The sequence below is a fragment of the Sinocyclocheilus anshuiensis genome, unplaced genomic scaffold, assembly GCF_001515605.1.
Source record: "Sinocyclocheilus anshuiensis isolate Anshui unplaced genomic scaffold, SAMN03320099.WGS_v1.1 scaffold2982, whole genome shotgun sequence".
In the NCBI taxonomy this organism is placed as follows: Eukaryota; Metazoa; Chordata; class Actinopteri; order Cypriniformes; family Cyprinidae; genus Sinocyclocheilus; species Sinocyclocheilus anshuiensis.
The window spans coordinates 86,263-104,568 of record NW_015542585.1 but is presented as its reverse complement, the minus strand read 5'-3'; the positions used below and the strand labels follow the sequence as shown (position 1 = coordinate 104,568).

General features: G+C 39.5%; 1 protein-coding gene and 1 pseudogene across 1 annotated transcript in view; one reads left to right on the top strand and one right to left on the bottom strand.

Moving 5' to 3' along the window:
* Nucleotides 1-7,472, top strand: part of LOC107694447 (F-box/LRR-repeat protein 19-like) — a 34,426-nt gene extending 26,954 nt beyond the window's left edge. The window contains exons 8-11 of the mRNA XM_016494144.1: nt 2,824-2,987; nt 3,739-3,903; nt 5,243-5,464; nt 7,204-7,472. Coding sequence (XP_016349630.1) covers nt 2,824-2,987; nt 3,739-3,903; nt 5,243-5,464; nt 7,204-7,361 — 709 coding nt within the window. The 3' untranslated portion in view covers nt 7,362-7,472. The remainder of the gene's footprint in view (nt 1-2,823; nt 2,988-3,738; nt 3,904-5,242; nt 5,465-7,203) is intronic.
* A 9,315-nt stretch (nt 7,473-16,787) lies between these two features.
* LOC107694442 (nuclear factor 7, ovary-like) overlaps nt 16,788-18,306 on the bottom strand; it is an 18,280-nt pseudogene continuing 16,761 nt past the window's right edge.

The following is an 18,306-nucleotide window of genomic DNA, read 5'->3' as shown; positions in this document are numbered from 1 at the left end:
GACGACTGCTATGTTCATTATTACATCCAACAACAGAACACCTCAATCGCTTAATCGGAGACATTCTTGTCTACATCTGCTCCGGCGGTGAAACAATGGAGGACTGATGACAGCTCACTCAGGGCGGAGCTGTGATAAAACACCAGTGTCAATCAACTATCGTGGGAGGGGCCTGGGTCAAGAATCTGAGAATGCTTAATCTGAGAAAGTGATCATTATTATTGGAAACTGGCTGGGTTTTTATCATTATAGGGTGGTTGTGTACACACACATTCATGTTCAAACACCATGTAAAAGTGAATTTTGCATCTGATGATCCCTTTAACAGTGCAAACAAAACAAGTGCAAAGTACATACTAGAGGTCGACCGATGTACCGGTTTTGCCGATTAATCAGCACCGATAGTTGTTAGCTGGAACTACCGGTTATCTGCAGAAATCCATGCCGATAGTTTTCCGGGTTGTGTCTGTTGCTGGAGCGACTGAGAAAGGTCTGCTGTAATTATGCAGTGCGAGAGCGGCCTCTAGAGGCAGAAATCACTGACACCTCGTGCTGTTTGTTTTGACACGTGCGCTGCACAGAGCGGGAAACTTCAGATGCAGATCTGCAGATCAGAAACACAGCCGACAGAAAAATCCTGCCACGCCACAGACTTCTGCATGCTGTTAAACAGGTCTCGCCGCTTCCGCTCAAGCAAACGCTTCGTTAAATTTGAAGCTATTTTACTCAAAATGCCTTTAAAGTAGATATAAAAATGATCATAACCAATGTCCATCACATATACATTTAGTCATTTAGCAGACACTTTTATCCAAAGCGACTTACAAATGAGGACAATGGAAGCAATCAAAATCAACAAAAGAGCAATGATATGCAAGTGTTATAACAAGTCTCAGTTAGCTTAACACAGTACACGTAGCAAGTTTTCTTTTTAATTATATAATAAAAAGAAAACAGAATAGAAAAAGAATAGAAGGATTATATACTATTACATTATATACTATACTATATTATTATATTATTATACATATAAGGATTGATATCTAAAAGTTTTGTTTTTTATTTTTATTCTTTTCATTAACATTTCGATATAAAAATGTAATAAAACGCCAACAGTAAGAACAACTAGCTAGTTTAACTGATTACCTTAAAAGTCATTGTTTAATGAGACCTGTTTTCTGGGTTTGGTCAGGTGACGTATTCACATAGTTTTCCATTAAATTACATTATATTTGTCCCAAATTTGTACATTATATTTGTCCGTTGTACATAAAGACTTCACCCTAGGCTGTAAACTGTGTATTGTGCATTTTTCAGCGACACGTTTGTCTTTCTGTGGCTCTAATAAAATATGCTTCATTTATAGAGCTATAATATAGATGTCGCTTTCTCTTTCCGTTTGCTGTTTTTTTTAAACACGTAACTTCAAAACGTATGTCGGTTTGGTGATGAAATGTTTTAGACCGCCGCAGGCGATGAGCGTGACGTGACCGGTGTGTGATACTAGACTAGATCATCATCACGTGTTCTAGCATAGAAGCAGTTAAAGTGTGAGAGTGTAAAACAAGATCCATGTGTGTGTCATTTCAATCCTGTGGCCTCTGTGTCCATATTTAAAGATGGCCATCTTTAGCGTGACTGTTGAAATGAAATGGTAACACTTTACAATCAGAGTCCGTTTGTAACATCAAGATTAATGAAAGTTGTAGAAGTAGTGTAGAGTGTGTTAATTGAACATTTACTATTATTAATACATTTTTCAATTTTAAAGTTTCTTCATTTAACATTAGTTAATAAACTATGAACTAACTTTAATCAATATAATAACCAATATTAATATTTTTATTCATTCACAAAGTATGGTTCAGTACTGTTTTCGTTCAGTATCCATTTCGGTTGATTAATCCGTATTGGCCAGTTTGGTCTAGCCTAGCTATCGGTATCGTCAAATCCACTATCGGTCAACCTCTAGTACATACTCTGGAAAATATCATATATTGATCACATTAGATATACTATGAAGCCATTCTCTGAATCCAACCTTCCTCTTCAGTCTGAAAACAGCATTTATTGACACTAAGCCGCAGAAATGACACCGGTTGCCCTGTAACTATGATAGCGCACGATGACAGTTGTGAATCTGAGCATATGCATCTGTTCTCCTGTGTGCTGCTGTGAGGATGTCATGTCTGTGTGTCTCGAGCCGTAGACAGGGATTGACCAGTCATCAATCAGCTGCTCTTCTTCTGACGCTTCTGCTTTATAATGACTATAAAGGAACTTTGTGAGAGTGCGATGAACTGAAGCTAAGTGACACCTCTTTAGTGATTACAAAGTAAGGGCTATTTGCGCAATTTCTAGGCTAAATCTAATCCATTCAGAAGTGTTGTTTTTCATGCTGCTAAGGGCCATTGTACCCTGTACAAGCAGCAAAGTATCGGGCGTGACATAAACCCCTCATGAATGGGAGAAAAATATAATGATGTTCACTAACAAAACAGATGTTCAAGCCATGCAGACTAATAGATTAATATAGGTAACACTTTATTTGTTGTCCTAGTCACATTTACTTACTATTATGATAACAATAAATTATCAAATAAAGTGTAACCGGAACGTATTTGAATTTTCGTGTCAAAATATGTTTTTAAATGCAGTTGTAATTATTTATAAAAGTAATGACTAGTAAATCTTGCAATTCATTCACTGTACATTGCTATGCTTGTTGTGGTAAAAGTTATTTTTGCAGCAGTGCATCAGGGATTTTACTATGTATATAAATGTCTGTTCTGCCAGACGTCTGAAGCGTGTGTTTGTGTGCAGGTGCTGTGATAAGAGGTTATGGACTCAGATCGATCTGAGCCGCCAGCGCTCCATAACTCCTCCCATGCTGAGCAGTATAATCCGTCGACAGCCTGTGTGTCTCAACCTGGGCTACACCAACATCTCCAAGAAACAGCTCATGTGGCTCATTAACCGTCTGCAAGGTAGGATCTCAGTACTGTGAGCACACAAGTGTACAAGAGCTTGGAGAGGGGCCTGACTGATGGAGACCCATGCACATATCAGGAGTGATAGGGAATATAGATCAGCTGGCAAATGCAAAACAAAAAAAAAGATCAAGATTTTGCTTAAAAGAAGCAAAAATATCTGCCAGTGGGGCAAGAAAAATAATCTTGTTTGGCAGATATTTTTACTTCTTTTAAGCAAAATCTTGATCTTTTGTGTTTTTTTTTTTTTTTAAACGACATAATATCGTAAGTCCTTTTACTTGTAAAGTAAATTCATCTTGATTCAAGAATGTTTAGATATTTATACTAGAAAACAAGACAAAGATATTAAGTATGAAAATAATTTTTTGCTGTGTTCCAACTGGTCTGACCGAAGTAACGGAGGAAACAGAATGATTTTAAATGTGTAATTTGATGCTCATATTTAGATCAAGTGAGCATTCCTGTAGCTCATTCAGTTGAGTCACACTGGATCAAAGCATTTGTCCAACTTGTATATCATGAATCATTATCCAGAAGTTAAAGAATTAAACGATATCTGGGTGCTTTTGAGCACTTTCCCTTGCTCTGCTACATCTGCTCATGATCATTCCGCGCTGAGCTGTGCTCGAAGCAGCAGAAGTCAGGTTAGCGCAGCGAGTCTTGTGTGAATAATGATGCATGGAGACCTGGGCTTGGCAGCAGAGCAGATGTAGTGAATGTGTGCTGCTGCTGCTGTGCTCCTCAGGGCTGCTGGAGCTGAATGTGGCAGGCTGCTCGTGGTCCTCGGTCTCAGCGCTCTGTCAGTCTGTGTGTCCCTGTCTGCGGCTGCTGGACCTCAGCTGGGTGGAGGATCTGAAGGACTCGCATCTGAGGGAGCTGCTGGCCCCGCCGAGCAACGACACACGCTCAGGTCTCTCTCTCTCACACACACACACACACACAAAGACACTCACTCCACTCGCTCACTCACTCACTCACTCTCTCACACACACACACACACACACACACACACACACACACAGAGAGAGACACACTCACACACACACACTCACTCACTCACACACACACACACACACACACACACACCATCACCACCAGAACCATTTAAGAGAGAGAAAAATCACATTTCATTTTTAAAACCAATAAACAACCCCCTGACTTCCCCACCAGCAGTTTCCATTTGATTTGACAAACAAACAAATAAATAAATAGGAATAAAAAATGAGTGAATAAATAAACAGAAGTAAGAGGAGTAGGACGAGGAGGTTGGAGAGCTGCATGGGGGAATAGGAGGGGAGCTCAGGGAACGTCTTTGTTGGGATTCGTATCCCAGATGGATGGCTCTTACAGAGCCGCGTATTTATTTTCTCTCTCACACTCACACACACACACACACACACACACACACAGACGCTCTGTCCATCTCTACTGAAAGTGCTGTCAGAACAGAACATGAATGAACAGCAGTTTATCATGAGTTGGCTGAAGGAATTAATTGGTAGTCTTCAGTTCCAGCTTACAGTGCAGTGCACAGTTTTGAAGATATTAAACATTTGGGGTGTTAGTATTAAAAATGAAGTGTTGAAGTTCAGCTGACACTGTTTTCACGTTTGATCAGTAGCTTTTGTCTGGTCATTGTTAGAAGTATTCCACAACTTTCTTCCTTTAATTTCTTATGTTTTCAGGGTCCCTTTCGAATCTCTGATATGTATTGATGTCGCTGATAAGTGTGTGTCCTCCAGCTTGATCATTTGTGTTCTGCTGTTTGGTGTTATATCAGTAGTGTGTGTGTCTGTTCATTTAAGTAAATGTGGGAAGTAGCCGTGTAATACACAGGATAATGTACACCGGTTACACGTTATTTTAGGTAATATTAATTAACTACATGTACTTCCTATATGGTTTGGCTTAGTGTTACTTGCATGTAATTATGCATAATTCATTGTTATTATAATGGTAAGTGCAGTTCAGTAACCTTAAAATAAAGTGATACCTGTACATCCAGTCAGTTGTTATCGCTGAATAAAACTCTTCAGGGTTACTTGCTCATGTACTTAATTATATAGTAACACTGTAACAAAGACACCGTATAGTAAAGTGTAACCAGAGTGTTTTGTAATGGAATCGGTAATGTCGGCTTCTTGGCTTGTAGTGACGTATCTTCAGAGCTCAGAAGCTGCATGTTAAGACAGGTTTCCTGCACTGAATGTGAGCGTGTGGGACTAAAGCTGTGCTGCTGTTGTCCGCAGCTCACGGAGAGAACCGTGGCGGGCGTTTCCAGAACGTGACGGAGCTGCGTCTGGCGGGCCTGGAGGTGACTGACGCCGTGTCACGCCTGCTAGTGCGCTATCTTCCTCACCTGAGCAAGCTGGACCTCAGTCAGTGCTGCCACATCACAGACCAGAGCATCCACACGCTGACCTCTGCCCTATCCCCACTGAGAGAGAGCCTCACGCACGTCAGCCTGGCAGGTACACACTCTTCCTCCTCTTCAGTTATTATGGCATGCAATACGGAAACGTTTTAAAGACAAATACTGACCTCTAGAGTTTATTTAATGTATTTATATCTTAATATTTTTCATACAACTGGATACATTGTATCTTTACACATCATGTTATGCAGACATTTGTTTTATCTCTCCGATGCATCTCAAATATACTTATGACACGGAGGTTAAATATATTTAACACATTTCTCATCAGTTGTAGAACTAAATTTGATAAACTCCATGAACCAGCAGTAGTAAGGCCAAATAGACCACATTTCACTCTGCTGCCACCTATTGATCAACCATTGCAACAAGAAAAAACATTCTTCCATCATGAGTGAAAGTGTATGCAAGTAAAATGAAGATATTTAGTTTTAGAATTCCAGAGTAATGTTGATGTTGTTTTGTTTTGTTAGGGGAAAAAATGAAATTTTCATAAATTTACAGCCGTCTTGAGTTCAAAGTTAAAAGGAATGTAATTAAATCCATTACTAGCATACTAGCAATGGTATAATGATAATTTTATAATTTAAGAAAAAAGGTGCTAAGTAGAGTAATAGCATGGTAATAACATGGTAACATCCAAAACTTTTAGATTTTTGCATCGGCTCACTAGTACAGACTGCAATACCCAAAATGGGTGCGTTTTAGGCTTTATGTATTTAACTTAAATTTACATTTAAAAACCGTAATTTTCTTAAATGATATAATGTTAATATGCCAACCTATGGAAGTACTGAAATCTGTTTTGTACCTTTGTAATATGCTGATGACCACCAAAAGCAGGAGGTGATGAGAAAATCACATGATGAACCAAAGCCCTTCACAAGCAGCTTTTAAATATTAACATACAGTTTGTGACCCTGGAGCCCAAAAGCAGTCTTAAGTCGCTGGGGTATATTTGTAGCAATAGCCAAAAATACATTGTATGGGTCAAAATTATACATTTTTCTTGTATGCCAAAAATCATTAGGATATTAAGTAAAGATCATGTTCCATGAAGATATTTTGCAAATTTCCTACTGTAAAAATATCAAAACTTCATTTTTGATTAGTAATATGCATTGCTAAGAACTTCATTTGGACAACTTTAAAGATGATTTTCTCAATATTTAGATTTTTTTGCACCCTCAGATTCCAGATTTTCAAATAGTTGTATCTCTAAATATTGTCCTATCCTAACAAACCATACATTAATGGAAAGATTATTTATTCAACTTTCAGATGATGCATAAATCTCAAAAATGACCCTTATGACTGGTTTTGTGCCCCAGGGTCACATATGTTGAAGGTGCACAGTTGTCATTCACACAAACACTAAACACCATCATGGTAACACACATGAAACTGAAATAATGCAGTAAACATTAATTTAACAACATTAGATGTAACACACAACCCTACTGTACACAACTGATAAGAAAAAACCAAGAAGGAAGTTATCGAAGAAAAAAAAAACATCAAATGTGAAATGTAAAGCAGGTAATTCTGAGAATGTCAATTTATGGTTTTTCACTGTAAATGATGCATTCTTTATACAGTATTTTTTCACCGTATATAGTAGGGGAACTTACCGTTAATCAATTAAAAGGTTTTTATGGTAGCATTTTTACAGTCTTTTACTGTTCAAATCCCGGTGGTGTTTTAGAGTGTGGGTTTATCATGAAGGTGCAGCAGACCTCAGTGTTCCCCGGTGGTGACTGCGCTGCTGTGTTTCAGGCTGCGTGAAGGTGACGGAGCAGTGTCTGCCGCTGCTGCGCCGCTGCGCCTCTCTGCAGAGCGTGGACCTGCGCTCCTGCGGCCTGCTCGCTCCAGACGTCTGCCAGCTCCACTGCTTCCCCTCGGCCGAAGACAGACTCCTGCTCAAGAACAGCTAGACTCCTGCCCCTGACACACCAGAGCACAGCACATTCGGACATCACAGACACTTTGCTGTTTTGGTTTTGTTTTTTATTTCTGGATCAACCATCTGTGAATGGAGAAATCAAGTCAATGTAGATATCCCGTACCAGTAATGAGTGTGTGTACAGATTAGTAGTGTGCTGTAATGACCTCTGCTGACCCCGGCACAGCTCCTGTCCTGCTGGGAACACTGGCTCTGTCCCGATGCAGAATGCATCCTACTGTGGAGAGCTCGTCTCAAACACAGCCATATTAGTGTGCTTGGGTGGATCTCACCCCAAAATCAAAACCGATTTGATCTGTTTGGTTTTTTGCATAAATAAAAAAAAAAAAGCCCACTTTGGGACCATTAAGAGCATTTTACATTAGATTTGAGTCCTCGCTGCTGTCAAAGAGATGAGACTCAGGTGCTTAAAAATCTTTATGGTCCTAAAATGAGGCTGGACTCTGATTTTGGGGTTTTAGGCGTTTGTGGAGATTCACTCATTGATGGATCAGTTTTCGGAGGTGCGTGTGAACAGTGTTAACGGTGATGGGCTCTGATGGTGTGCTTGGTGTTCCCTTCTCTTCACTCGCTCTCGGCCTTGCTGTGCCATACGCTGACCGTCCTCTGTCCTTCCCCTCTTCATTTCTGCTCTCTTCCTGACCGCTGAAGGACACGGATCGGGAAGCCGGACAGACGTCGCTAGGCTCGAGCTGCTGTGTCGTCACACATCGCATATAATGTCGCAGGGTGAATGTTGCTGTAGATTCCTGCAGATCTGGAAAGGTTTTCACAGAACGAGGCATTGGTTTGTTGTCATTCGGTCAGGTCATTAAAGCTGCTCACCTTCAAAGCCAGAATGGTCCAAACTCAAATATGCCTCCCATTAGCAATGGAGAAACGGTGAAGAAAAATGCATTGTGGCCAGTTAGTTTGAAAATGTATTAGAGCATAAAACAGTTGGTGTTTCCAGCCGCATTCAGTGTTACCACTCGCAAAAGACTAACCACACATTCTGCAAGCGCATTCTTCCCAGTCTGAGTCACTTCTGGTGTTTTAATGCTTCTCTGAACGAGCTGCTCTGAGCAGGAAGGCTTTAACAGTTTTAATTGTTCTGATTTGAAACCACTTCCATCTTCTCTGTTGAACTATTGAATGGGCCTCTACCAGGGAGCCTCGGAAACAACTTTTCTTCAGTCTTTCGCTGAGCTCTGCAGCTGCTTCCTTCCAGAATACGATGCATGTCGACACTGTTCACTGACTGTATTCCTTGCACACTTTTATTCAGTATTGGGTCCAATACATGGCAGTTTAAAGTGTTTGATGGCAGTAGACAAACAGCATCCCTTAAAAGTGACCTCGACAATGTAGTTGCAATGTTTTTTTTTTGTTGTTGTTGATGTTGTTGTTTTTAGATTTCTTGTTTAAACGACGTTCTTGCACATTGGGAAATACCTGTGTGCTGTTCATAGTTACATATCAAACACTGAGTTGTTGATCATTTCTGGAATCGGCACGAAGAACTTGAATAGGTTTTAAATACGGTTCCTCTTTCATCCGGCCATGTTTTTTTGCAGATTCATAGCCCACGAAACTGAATTGCCATGTATGAACCAAACATTCACCCTGTTGAATGCACAGGGCTGAAATCATGTTATTATAATATCTTTCCAAAATTTCCTGTTTTTGGGCATTCATATATAAATATATATATTTCTTCCTTTGCATTGATCCATGTGATAGAATATTTGAAACAATAGGGAAAAAGAAAAACAAGGCAGCTACTGTAAGAGTGACTACTGTAAAATGTCTAATTAAATAAAGACAATGGGGGTTGTTTTTATTTGCTTTTCTTTTCTTTCCTCAATGTGCTGCATACAATACTGAAATACTTGAGAGTCCTGCCAGCTGAAAAAAAGTCATTTTCAGGGCTCAACTGAGGATTTTGCGTGCATTTTCGAGGGAAAACTACTGTTGCAGTGAGTAAATTGGGCACATCGTGTGAAATTAATATATACCATCTGAATAAAAACTCCCTAATGCCAATCATGATTGTAGAGTTTGAATATGTACAGGTAAGACATACCAGTAAAGGTGTCAAGACTTATGGAAAAACACTACTGCCAGGGATGTGTCCAGAAATGAGTGATTACCTTTTCTTCATTTGATTTAGCAGAATTAGTTTGGCATCAGCTGCAGGCTTTTTCTTTATGTTGGCTTATACACTGATTTACTATATGTCAACTTGCAAAGCAAACGTTTAAAGTAGTATTATCTCTTATAGCAGTAGTTTTCGATCTTGGTTGGGATCAGTTCATCAAAATAAACACAAACCACCAACCATATTAATCTAACGGCTGAATAACATTGCATTCCTATGCTTTTCCAAATAAATTTCTCTCACACAAGTATTTAGCTAAATGGGGACATTTCATAGACTTATATTGTTTCATAAACCGCTAATTATAAATAACCTACTATAACTTAACTCACAAAAAAACATTCAGAAGTTTTACTTTTTTACAAAAAAAAAAAAAACTCAATTGGTCTCATTTGGAAAGTACGGTTCAATGAACAACCATTACAGGGATTGCATCTTTGCTGAACCTAACAGCCAGAAGTGCCCTGTTGATAGTTTTAAAAAACAAACAAAACCTGAACCTACTGAATAAAAAACATTTTGGTAATCTGGGCTGCGTTTCCCAAAAGCATCGTAAGCCTAAGTTGATCGTAGAATCATCGTCACCAATGGAGCTATGATCAACTTGGGTTGCTTTTGGGGAACGCAGCCCTGAAGCAGTGTTTTCCAAACAGATTAACAGTACCCCAATGCTGGGAAACTTCCTGGGTTATCAGTAATGAGGGCATTCGGATGGACATGGGGGAAGGTTGCTGCAGTCCGCAAGTGGCCCACTCCCACAACTGTAAAAGAGTTACAACGTTTCCTTGGTTTTGCCCATTTCTATCCATGCTTCACCCATAACTTCAGTTCCATTACTCATTCACTCACCAGTCTCCTCAAAGTCAGGCCCAAGTCTCTGTCCTGGACTCTAGCTGCTACCCAAGCCATGCAACGACTCGAAGCATTTCCCAGACTCCAAGAAACCCTTTGTGGTTGAAGTCGATGCCCCTACAACAGGAGTTGGAGCGATCCTGTCTCAGCAGCAGAGGACATCACCAAAACTTCATCAATGTGCCTTCTTCTCTAAAAAGCTCACCCCAGTGGAGAGAAATGACAACATCAGGAACAGAGATCTTCTTGGAGGTCTTGGAGGTCAGGTCATACCTCAATGCATCCCTCTGATCAGATCTGTCACAACTGTGTGGGGCCAATCAAACCCTCTCACTGCTATAAGATCACTTCTGGTGACCAGGAATGGCACAGGACGGGAGAAGGTTTGTTCAAGGATGTTCTGAATGTGCTATGTTTTCTCTTCTTCAGCGGCCCTGGTCACACCTCGGAGAGACTTCAACCAGTCTGCCTCCCTCAGATAGTTGTACCTGCATCCTTGTAGATAGATATTACAAAGTCTGACATCTAATTCCCTTTAAGGGACCCTCATCTGCCATGGAAACCGCTGGGCTGATGTTTCATCGTGTTTGCTGCAATTTTGGCCTCCCAGAGGACACAATTTCCGATCACCCACTGCGTCTGGAAAGCATTCTTTACATTCATGCCCTTTTAGTGCATATTCCGCTTCCAGCCTCCTCCATTTCCGTGCTCCATCGGTTGACCATTGGTTCTGGGAGAGCGAGAGGGTCTGGGAAGTGGCTCATCAAAATCTTCAAAGGGCAGTGCACCGCCAGAAGGGTCATGCTGATTCCCGGTGGACCGGAACGCTAAAATATCAACCCAGACAAAAGGTGTGGCTCTCCACCAGGGACATCAAGCTGCACCTGCCCTGCGAGAAGGTAAGTCCCAGATACATTGGCTTCTTTTCATTGTTCGCCACTTCAACCCCTCCACCTTAAGTTACCCACTCATTACTACCTGACCACACTCCTGTGTCTGACTCTTCCACAGAGCCTGGTCCCATGGAGGACCCCCACCGCTCATCCTGGAAGAGCTCGGATTCCTGGCGCCGTGGTATCTGGTAGACTGGGAACGATATGGACCAGAGGATTGATCATGGGTCCTGCTCGTCTTACCTTTTTCCATGAATCTTGTCCTGATTGTCCAGCATGTCAGGAGCAGGCTGTGGAGGGGGTACTGTCACTGATTAACCAGGCTCCACCTTCGCTCGCCACAACAATCCCGATCACCTGAAACCTGAAACACCCACATTATCACGCCTCTCCTTTCCTGGAGTAAAGGATCTTTACAGCCTGTGTTGTAATGCCTGTTGTTTATGCACATTTGTCCAAAATAATAATATTATTATTAATATCAATTTTTAATGCGTATTGGGTTAGGATTGTGGTCTTTACATCAAATGGGTATGGTACAGAAGTAAATTAGTGCTGCTGTCAGATAAGAAGTAGGGTGTTCTGTTAAGTAGGTGTGGGTTTCCGCACCATACACTCTAAAAAATACTGGATTAAAAACAACCCAACTTGGTTTATTTGGCAACCTAGTGCTGGGTTATTTTGGACAGAACACATGCTGGGTTATTTTGACCCAGCTGGTTGGATTAAATGTTTTTTCCCATCATGCTGGGTTGTTTTATGCAAGTCAACTATTGTTTATTAGTTATTATGTTGCTGGTTTAAAATGGGCTGGAAATTAAAAATCACACAGAATTACTAGAAACAACAGCAGTAATCAAAAGATGAACATTAATTATTAAGCAAGAACTCCCATGTTCAAAATATTAGACAAATTGAATTTATTTGGGTGAATACAGCATAATTTACAATATTACAAACATTTAAACTCTAACAAGAATTTTAGAAATAAAAAAGGTAGCATTTAAAATAAGCATTTTAACTGAAGTGTATTCAACTGTTCTCTGTAATCGCTTTTCACCGAAACAGTGCTAATTCTCGTGCCGTTGATTTGAGAGATGGGTTGGGTTCATTTGACTCAGGCTGGCAAGGAGCCAATATGTAGTGACCTACCAACTTCCTAGCCAAACCCTAGTAACCAGCTGCAGCATCCTAGCAACCAACCCTGTAGACTTCTATTGAAGTAGAGTGTGAGAGGTATCTCTCTGCAGGCAACCACTCTGTATTTTTCATGGAAGCTCCACCATGCACATCAATTCTAATAAATCTGCTCAAAAACACTTGTCTTAAGGGAAAAGACTACTGTAGGTTATGCATGTCAGAAAATTGTATCTGTCTTTAGTCATAATATCTACAATGTTTCTACAATAATCTACAATATCAACATGTTTCTGGCATGCTTTATGTTTTGCAACAGTTCTTTTGACCTGACCTTAACCCTGGAAGTCTTCAGGATGTGCTGGAGTCAGCTTTAAAGAGTGGTCCATCTCCCTCATTGTCAATACACGATCTCGGCCAAATATTAATGCAACTCTTGATGGAAATAAATGCTGTGAAGTGGCACAATATAATCAAAGCTTAAGGTGATCCAACAAAATATTAGAGTGTGCAACTCCAGCACATCCGCAAGACTTTCAGTGGGGGTTAGGTCAGGCCAATGTTTCACAGACTGAGCCTGGTGAATCTTGGTATCGTCATCCTGGAATATGTACAAGGGAACTGCTGCCAAAACATTTGACTTTTTCAGAGTTCATTGATTATATAAAATTCAGTGACGGTTGACTAAACTTTGAACTGTGCAGTTATCTGCATGTCTCATCCATGAGTACGCAATGAAGAACAAGCTTTTGGGGGTGTTGAGAACCAGAACCAAGCTGACTGAGCAATAAAGCTATAGTGAGCCCCTTTATTAAAATACCTGCAGGTGAGGAACAATAATGTCATATTCACTCAGTATTACTTGATCTAATTCACAACTATCTCAGTTACAATTAAGTACAAATGTATTGTATTCAGTTGTGTTTTGGGCACTAAAACAGTCCAGTACACATTTTTATATTGAAATAATTAAGGTTTCTGTGCCACCCCAGACTGGTTGCTGGCCCCAATGAAAACATCCTGGCTCCGCCACTGCTACACATTTGAGTGGTTCTGAAAACATAAAGTTGATGAAAATGGAAAAAACTAAAAATCAAGTTGGCTATAAACATTCATGTACAAAATTACTCAACCCCTAGTAGTTCATTTTTGCGATCCCTGCCAGCTTCAGTAGATTTGGATGAATACTGTGGGATGATTGTCAACTGATCATCAGCTTCAGTATACAGTATAATATTTTGTAAAAACTGCCTTATGTTCCATTTACATGTGTGCATACTTTAAATTGAATGCAGGTAATAGAGCTCCCACCCTATATACTTTACAGCATTAGCTCAGATAGTTTTTCTTTATTATTTTTAAGAAAATTGTAATTATAATTGAATTTAAGTAAACTGTTTAACGGGCGGATTTAGTGATTTAGGGGCCCCGGGCAAAATACAGGAATGGGGCCCTATATAATATCATACATTTACGACGTTGAGGTTCCTTTCACTGTTGTGATGCTTGCTGCTGCTGCTGTGTCCCATAGTTGTGTCCAATTGTTTAGGTTTTTCATGTTCATGTTATAAATAATAGCTTTCTTTCATGTCGTAGACCCTTGTTCACATTTAAACAGGTTATAATAGTATTAAAGTAGGACACTAGTGGCGCTTTGGGGTCATTTTCACTAAGCAATCGTTTACACAATGCAAGGTTGTTTAAATTCTAAAATTTAAAATACATTTATTTTATGAATTTTTTTATTTAATTACCAATTTAAATTAAACTGAAGGAAATTATACATTTACATGCTTGAGGATTATTTCAACCAAACATGAAGTGTGGGAAGTGCGTCCTCTACTTGGGTCCTTCACAGAAGTGAGTGAGCACCATTTAAAACAATAACCATGTAATACACACTTGCTTAGTATTAAATTATAGCTTCAGATGCATGATATTTTCATTTGTAGCGCCCTATGAAATCCATTTTAATTGTTCCCAAGTTATGTTCCAAAAGTTCCAAAGTTTTTTTTTGAAGAACTTAATGTATTAACAATCCGCGTTACACAGTAAATTCAGTTTTTATGAATGGATTTCAGAATTCTGTCCCTGTTTTCTGCATCGCATAAGTCATAGGGCCCTATTTTTGCTACAAGAAGCACGTTCAATGAAGACAGTAATGAACACCACAGCAACCACTTGTGTGTCGTGCATCTCGTATATAAAAAGCATTTTAGGGGGCCCATGGCTTTTGGGGGCCCAAGGCGGTCGCCTACCTTTGCCTAATGGTTAAGTCCGCCTCTGCTGTTTAATAAAGAAAAAAATAAGCAATTCAATGTTTAGTTTCCCCTTGAATGTGACTTCTACACCAAGGTACATACTGAACCGTCATTATTGTGTTACACCCCAAAATATTTTCATTAATATTACTGTCACAATAATAGAAGAGGACACAGAGACCAGGCCTTTATTTGCAGGAATGTCAGAAATGCAGTCATCGAATGACTTGAGGCACTTGGCTGGGTGAATAACAGTGCCTGCTGGTGTGGCACATCTGCTAAATGACAATGTAAATCTAATGTATGATACTAATTATGTTATGCTAATATTCTTTTTTCTCTCCTTTTTCCTGAAAGACTGTGAGTGAGAACTCGACTATACAAGAATAACATAAGGGTCTTATATGGGTTTTTATTATTTGGCTCACTGCAGATTGGATTATGGCTTATTATAAATGGATTATTATAAAAAGATGCGGGCCAGTTTTGTGTACTGACCTGGGCCACACTAGCTGTTGATATGGGTCAGATCTGCTGACTGTGAACCAGCCCTCAGAGATTTTCTGCTTCAACACATTTTAACCCTATGCTATGTCTCTAGGAAGTTTTAGAAGTCTTTTTGTAACCATAGACTTTCTAATATAATAAAACCATCTGTGCTCTACAGCTTCTGGGAGCGCTCTTTTGACTTTGCCACATCTGCTACTCAACTTGAGCACATGCATGGGTTAAGTTTATGTGTATCAGCTCAAGCTCATTCACTTTTGTTAGAGTATCCAAAGGTTTAACTGTGTTTTAACACAATTTTGTATCATACCATACAAATAAGTGACTTAAAAAAAGCAGTGTTGAATAATTATGACTATTAGATGTTCACAAAACTTCATTCTGTGTGATTTATAAGCTGTTATCATTATTGTTAACATCTGGAGACGTTACATTATTTATTCATTTATTTTAAGTTAGAATTTGGGGGAAACTGTCATAGAAATTTCCTTTGTGTCACTGCTCCTATAAATATTCATACTGTATATAACATTCATTTTTAACATAACACTTTTTTTTCACCAAGATTGCATTAAATTGGGCACAAGATGAGTACAGTGCGAGACACTGATAAGATTACAAATATTCCACTTGAAATAGATGCTGAATTGTTCATACCCTCTATTAATTGCTGGATTATGGTGCTGCTCATCAAACTCTTCCCACAAGACCTCAAACTCTGATTGATTCATCCATAATAACTGTGGCTTCCAGCCTTCATATTTGTCACGTGTAGGATATGGCTCTGCTTTAAGGTCAGCATCCCATGTCTTCTCTTCACTCATGCAAATAAGACTGGTGTTTAGTGCAAATCGACAGAATCTTGTTCATTCAGCTCTCTCTCTCTCTCTCGCTGTGCTGGCAGGGAGAATGACAGTTTTCTTTCTAGGACAGTCACACATACGCTAGATGAGAAACAGGGCTGTTTATGATCATGTCGGCACCCTAGACAAGATCTTACGGGCTCTAGTTGACCATTTCTCTCTCCAAACCACGTTCACTCATTCACACACACAAATCTGTATTCACTCTGTCAAGCAAATTCATTCAGTCACCACTCCACTAAATTATACTAGTCTGTTATTACATAAAGCCAATCTCTAGACACACAATGTATTAAATGAAAAATAAATGAACATAACAATAAAAATACAATGCTCATAAAAAATATTACAACAGTATTTTTATTCATTTTAGAGTAAGTGTTGGGATGTAATACAGTTGACATGATGCATTTAAATAAGATAATGATATGATTATTTAAAATATTTAAAATGGAATAGATGTAGGTGTATTACTGACCTGTGAATGAAACACTTTATGTTTTTTTTTTCCCGTGGTAACCCAACACATGCGTTATTTCACTGATGCCATCATTCAAAACATAAAAAAATGTCTTAGTGATTCCAAACTTTTGAACAATCTGGCATAACATCTGTGACAAATAAGCTGTCATTTCACTTCATAGTTTGTGCATTCCTAAACCCTGAGCAGGTACACCAGCTCTCTTTCCATCGTCCTGAACTCATTCTCTGCAAAGATGAGCAGCCTGTGCTCTTCACACATTCTCATTCTGGGACGCCGACAAACGGAGACATCAGCATCAGCGGCACGTCTTTATCGCCCGTGCCGAACAGCGGGAACAGTTTCTCTGAGAACGCTACCGTGAATGAATACACCTCAGATCCTGTCTTGGCATTGAAGAAGACCAGCTGACCCTCCTCACAGTCCAGATAGATGCCTATACGCCGCAGGTGCCCCGTGACTTTGACCTTAGCGAGAGGCGGCGCGGTCAGAGCGCGTAAATGGCTGCCGCTCCACCACAGCGCGTAGTAGCCGTTAGCAGGGGTCATGTCAAACAGACCCTTCCTCGGGGCCGACTCTCGCACCACTCCCAGCTTCCAGTCCTTATTCTCACCAACACTGACCTGAAAGAGTGGCATTTACAACTTCGGAGCTGAAAACATAACTCCTTCAGGTTTGCGTAGAGAAATGCTGAGTTTGTGTGCACATTAGTGTCTATAGCAGCACTTCTCAAAGTCCGGATCCGGACCCGCCTCTATTTCGTGTTTCAAGAACAATAATTATATTTCCTACTTTGATAAACACATGTTAAACTTGTAAATCATTTGTTTAGTTTTTTATGTCTTTTTGGAGATGGTCTGAAATTAAAGCAAAGGCGAGATATTTAAGTTTTCCTTGCATTTGTCATGATATCCAGTGATAATGGGGTGACACTTCACTGCTGTGTAATTTGTGTCCCTGGAGCACAAAAGCAGTCTTAAGTCGCTGGGGTATATTTGTAGCAATAGCCAATAATACTGTTGGGTCAAAATTATCCATTTTTCTTTTATGACAAAAATCATTAAGATATTAAGTAAAGATCATGCTCCATGAAGATATTTTGTAAATTTACTACTGTAAATATATCAAAACTTAATTTTTGATTAGTAATATGCATTGCTAAGAACTTCATTTGAACAACTTTAAAGATGATTTTCTCAATATTTTGATTTTTTTGCTCCCTCAGATTCCAGATTTTCAAATAGTTGTATCTCGGCCAAATATTGTCCTATCCAGGGTCACATATGAGTGTAATATGATTTTTTTTTGTTATCACTTAGATTATGGCCATTTGACTTATAGCAGTGTCCAGTGTTTCCCATACATTGAGTTATTTGTGGCGGCTCATCACAATATTAAAACTTACCACCACAAATAGATTTCACAAAAGGCTTATACTTGGTTGAAATTTAAAATTAAAACGCAGCACGGATGTTTTATATGAATGCATCTTTGAAAAGACCGTCTTCAGAAAAGCTCGATGTCATTTTCATTTCGTCTTTCCTGTAATGCCTGATAAAGTAGCATGCAGCGCTTGTTAGATTACAGCCGTTACCAGGGAAACTGCTATATCTCCTGCTCCAAAAGCACCTCCTGCTGGCAGAGAATGAATTTGCAAGTTTTGAGCCATATATTATTACTATGAATTAGGCTACTACTACTACTACTACTACTACTATATTATGCCCTGCAATAAACATTTACTCATACTCTCTTTTATGAGATGGGGGGGGGGGGGGGGGG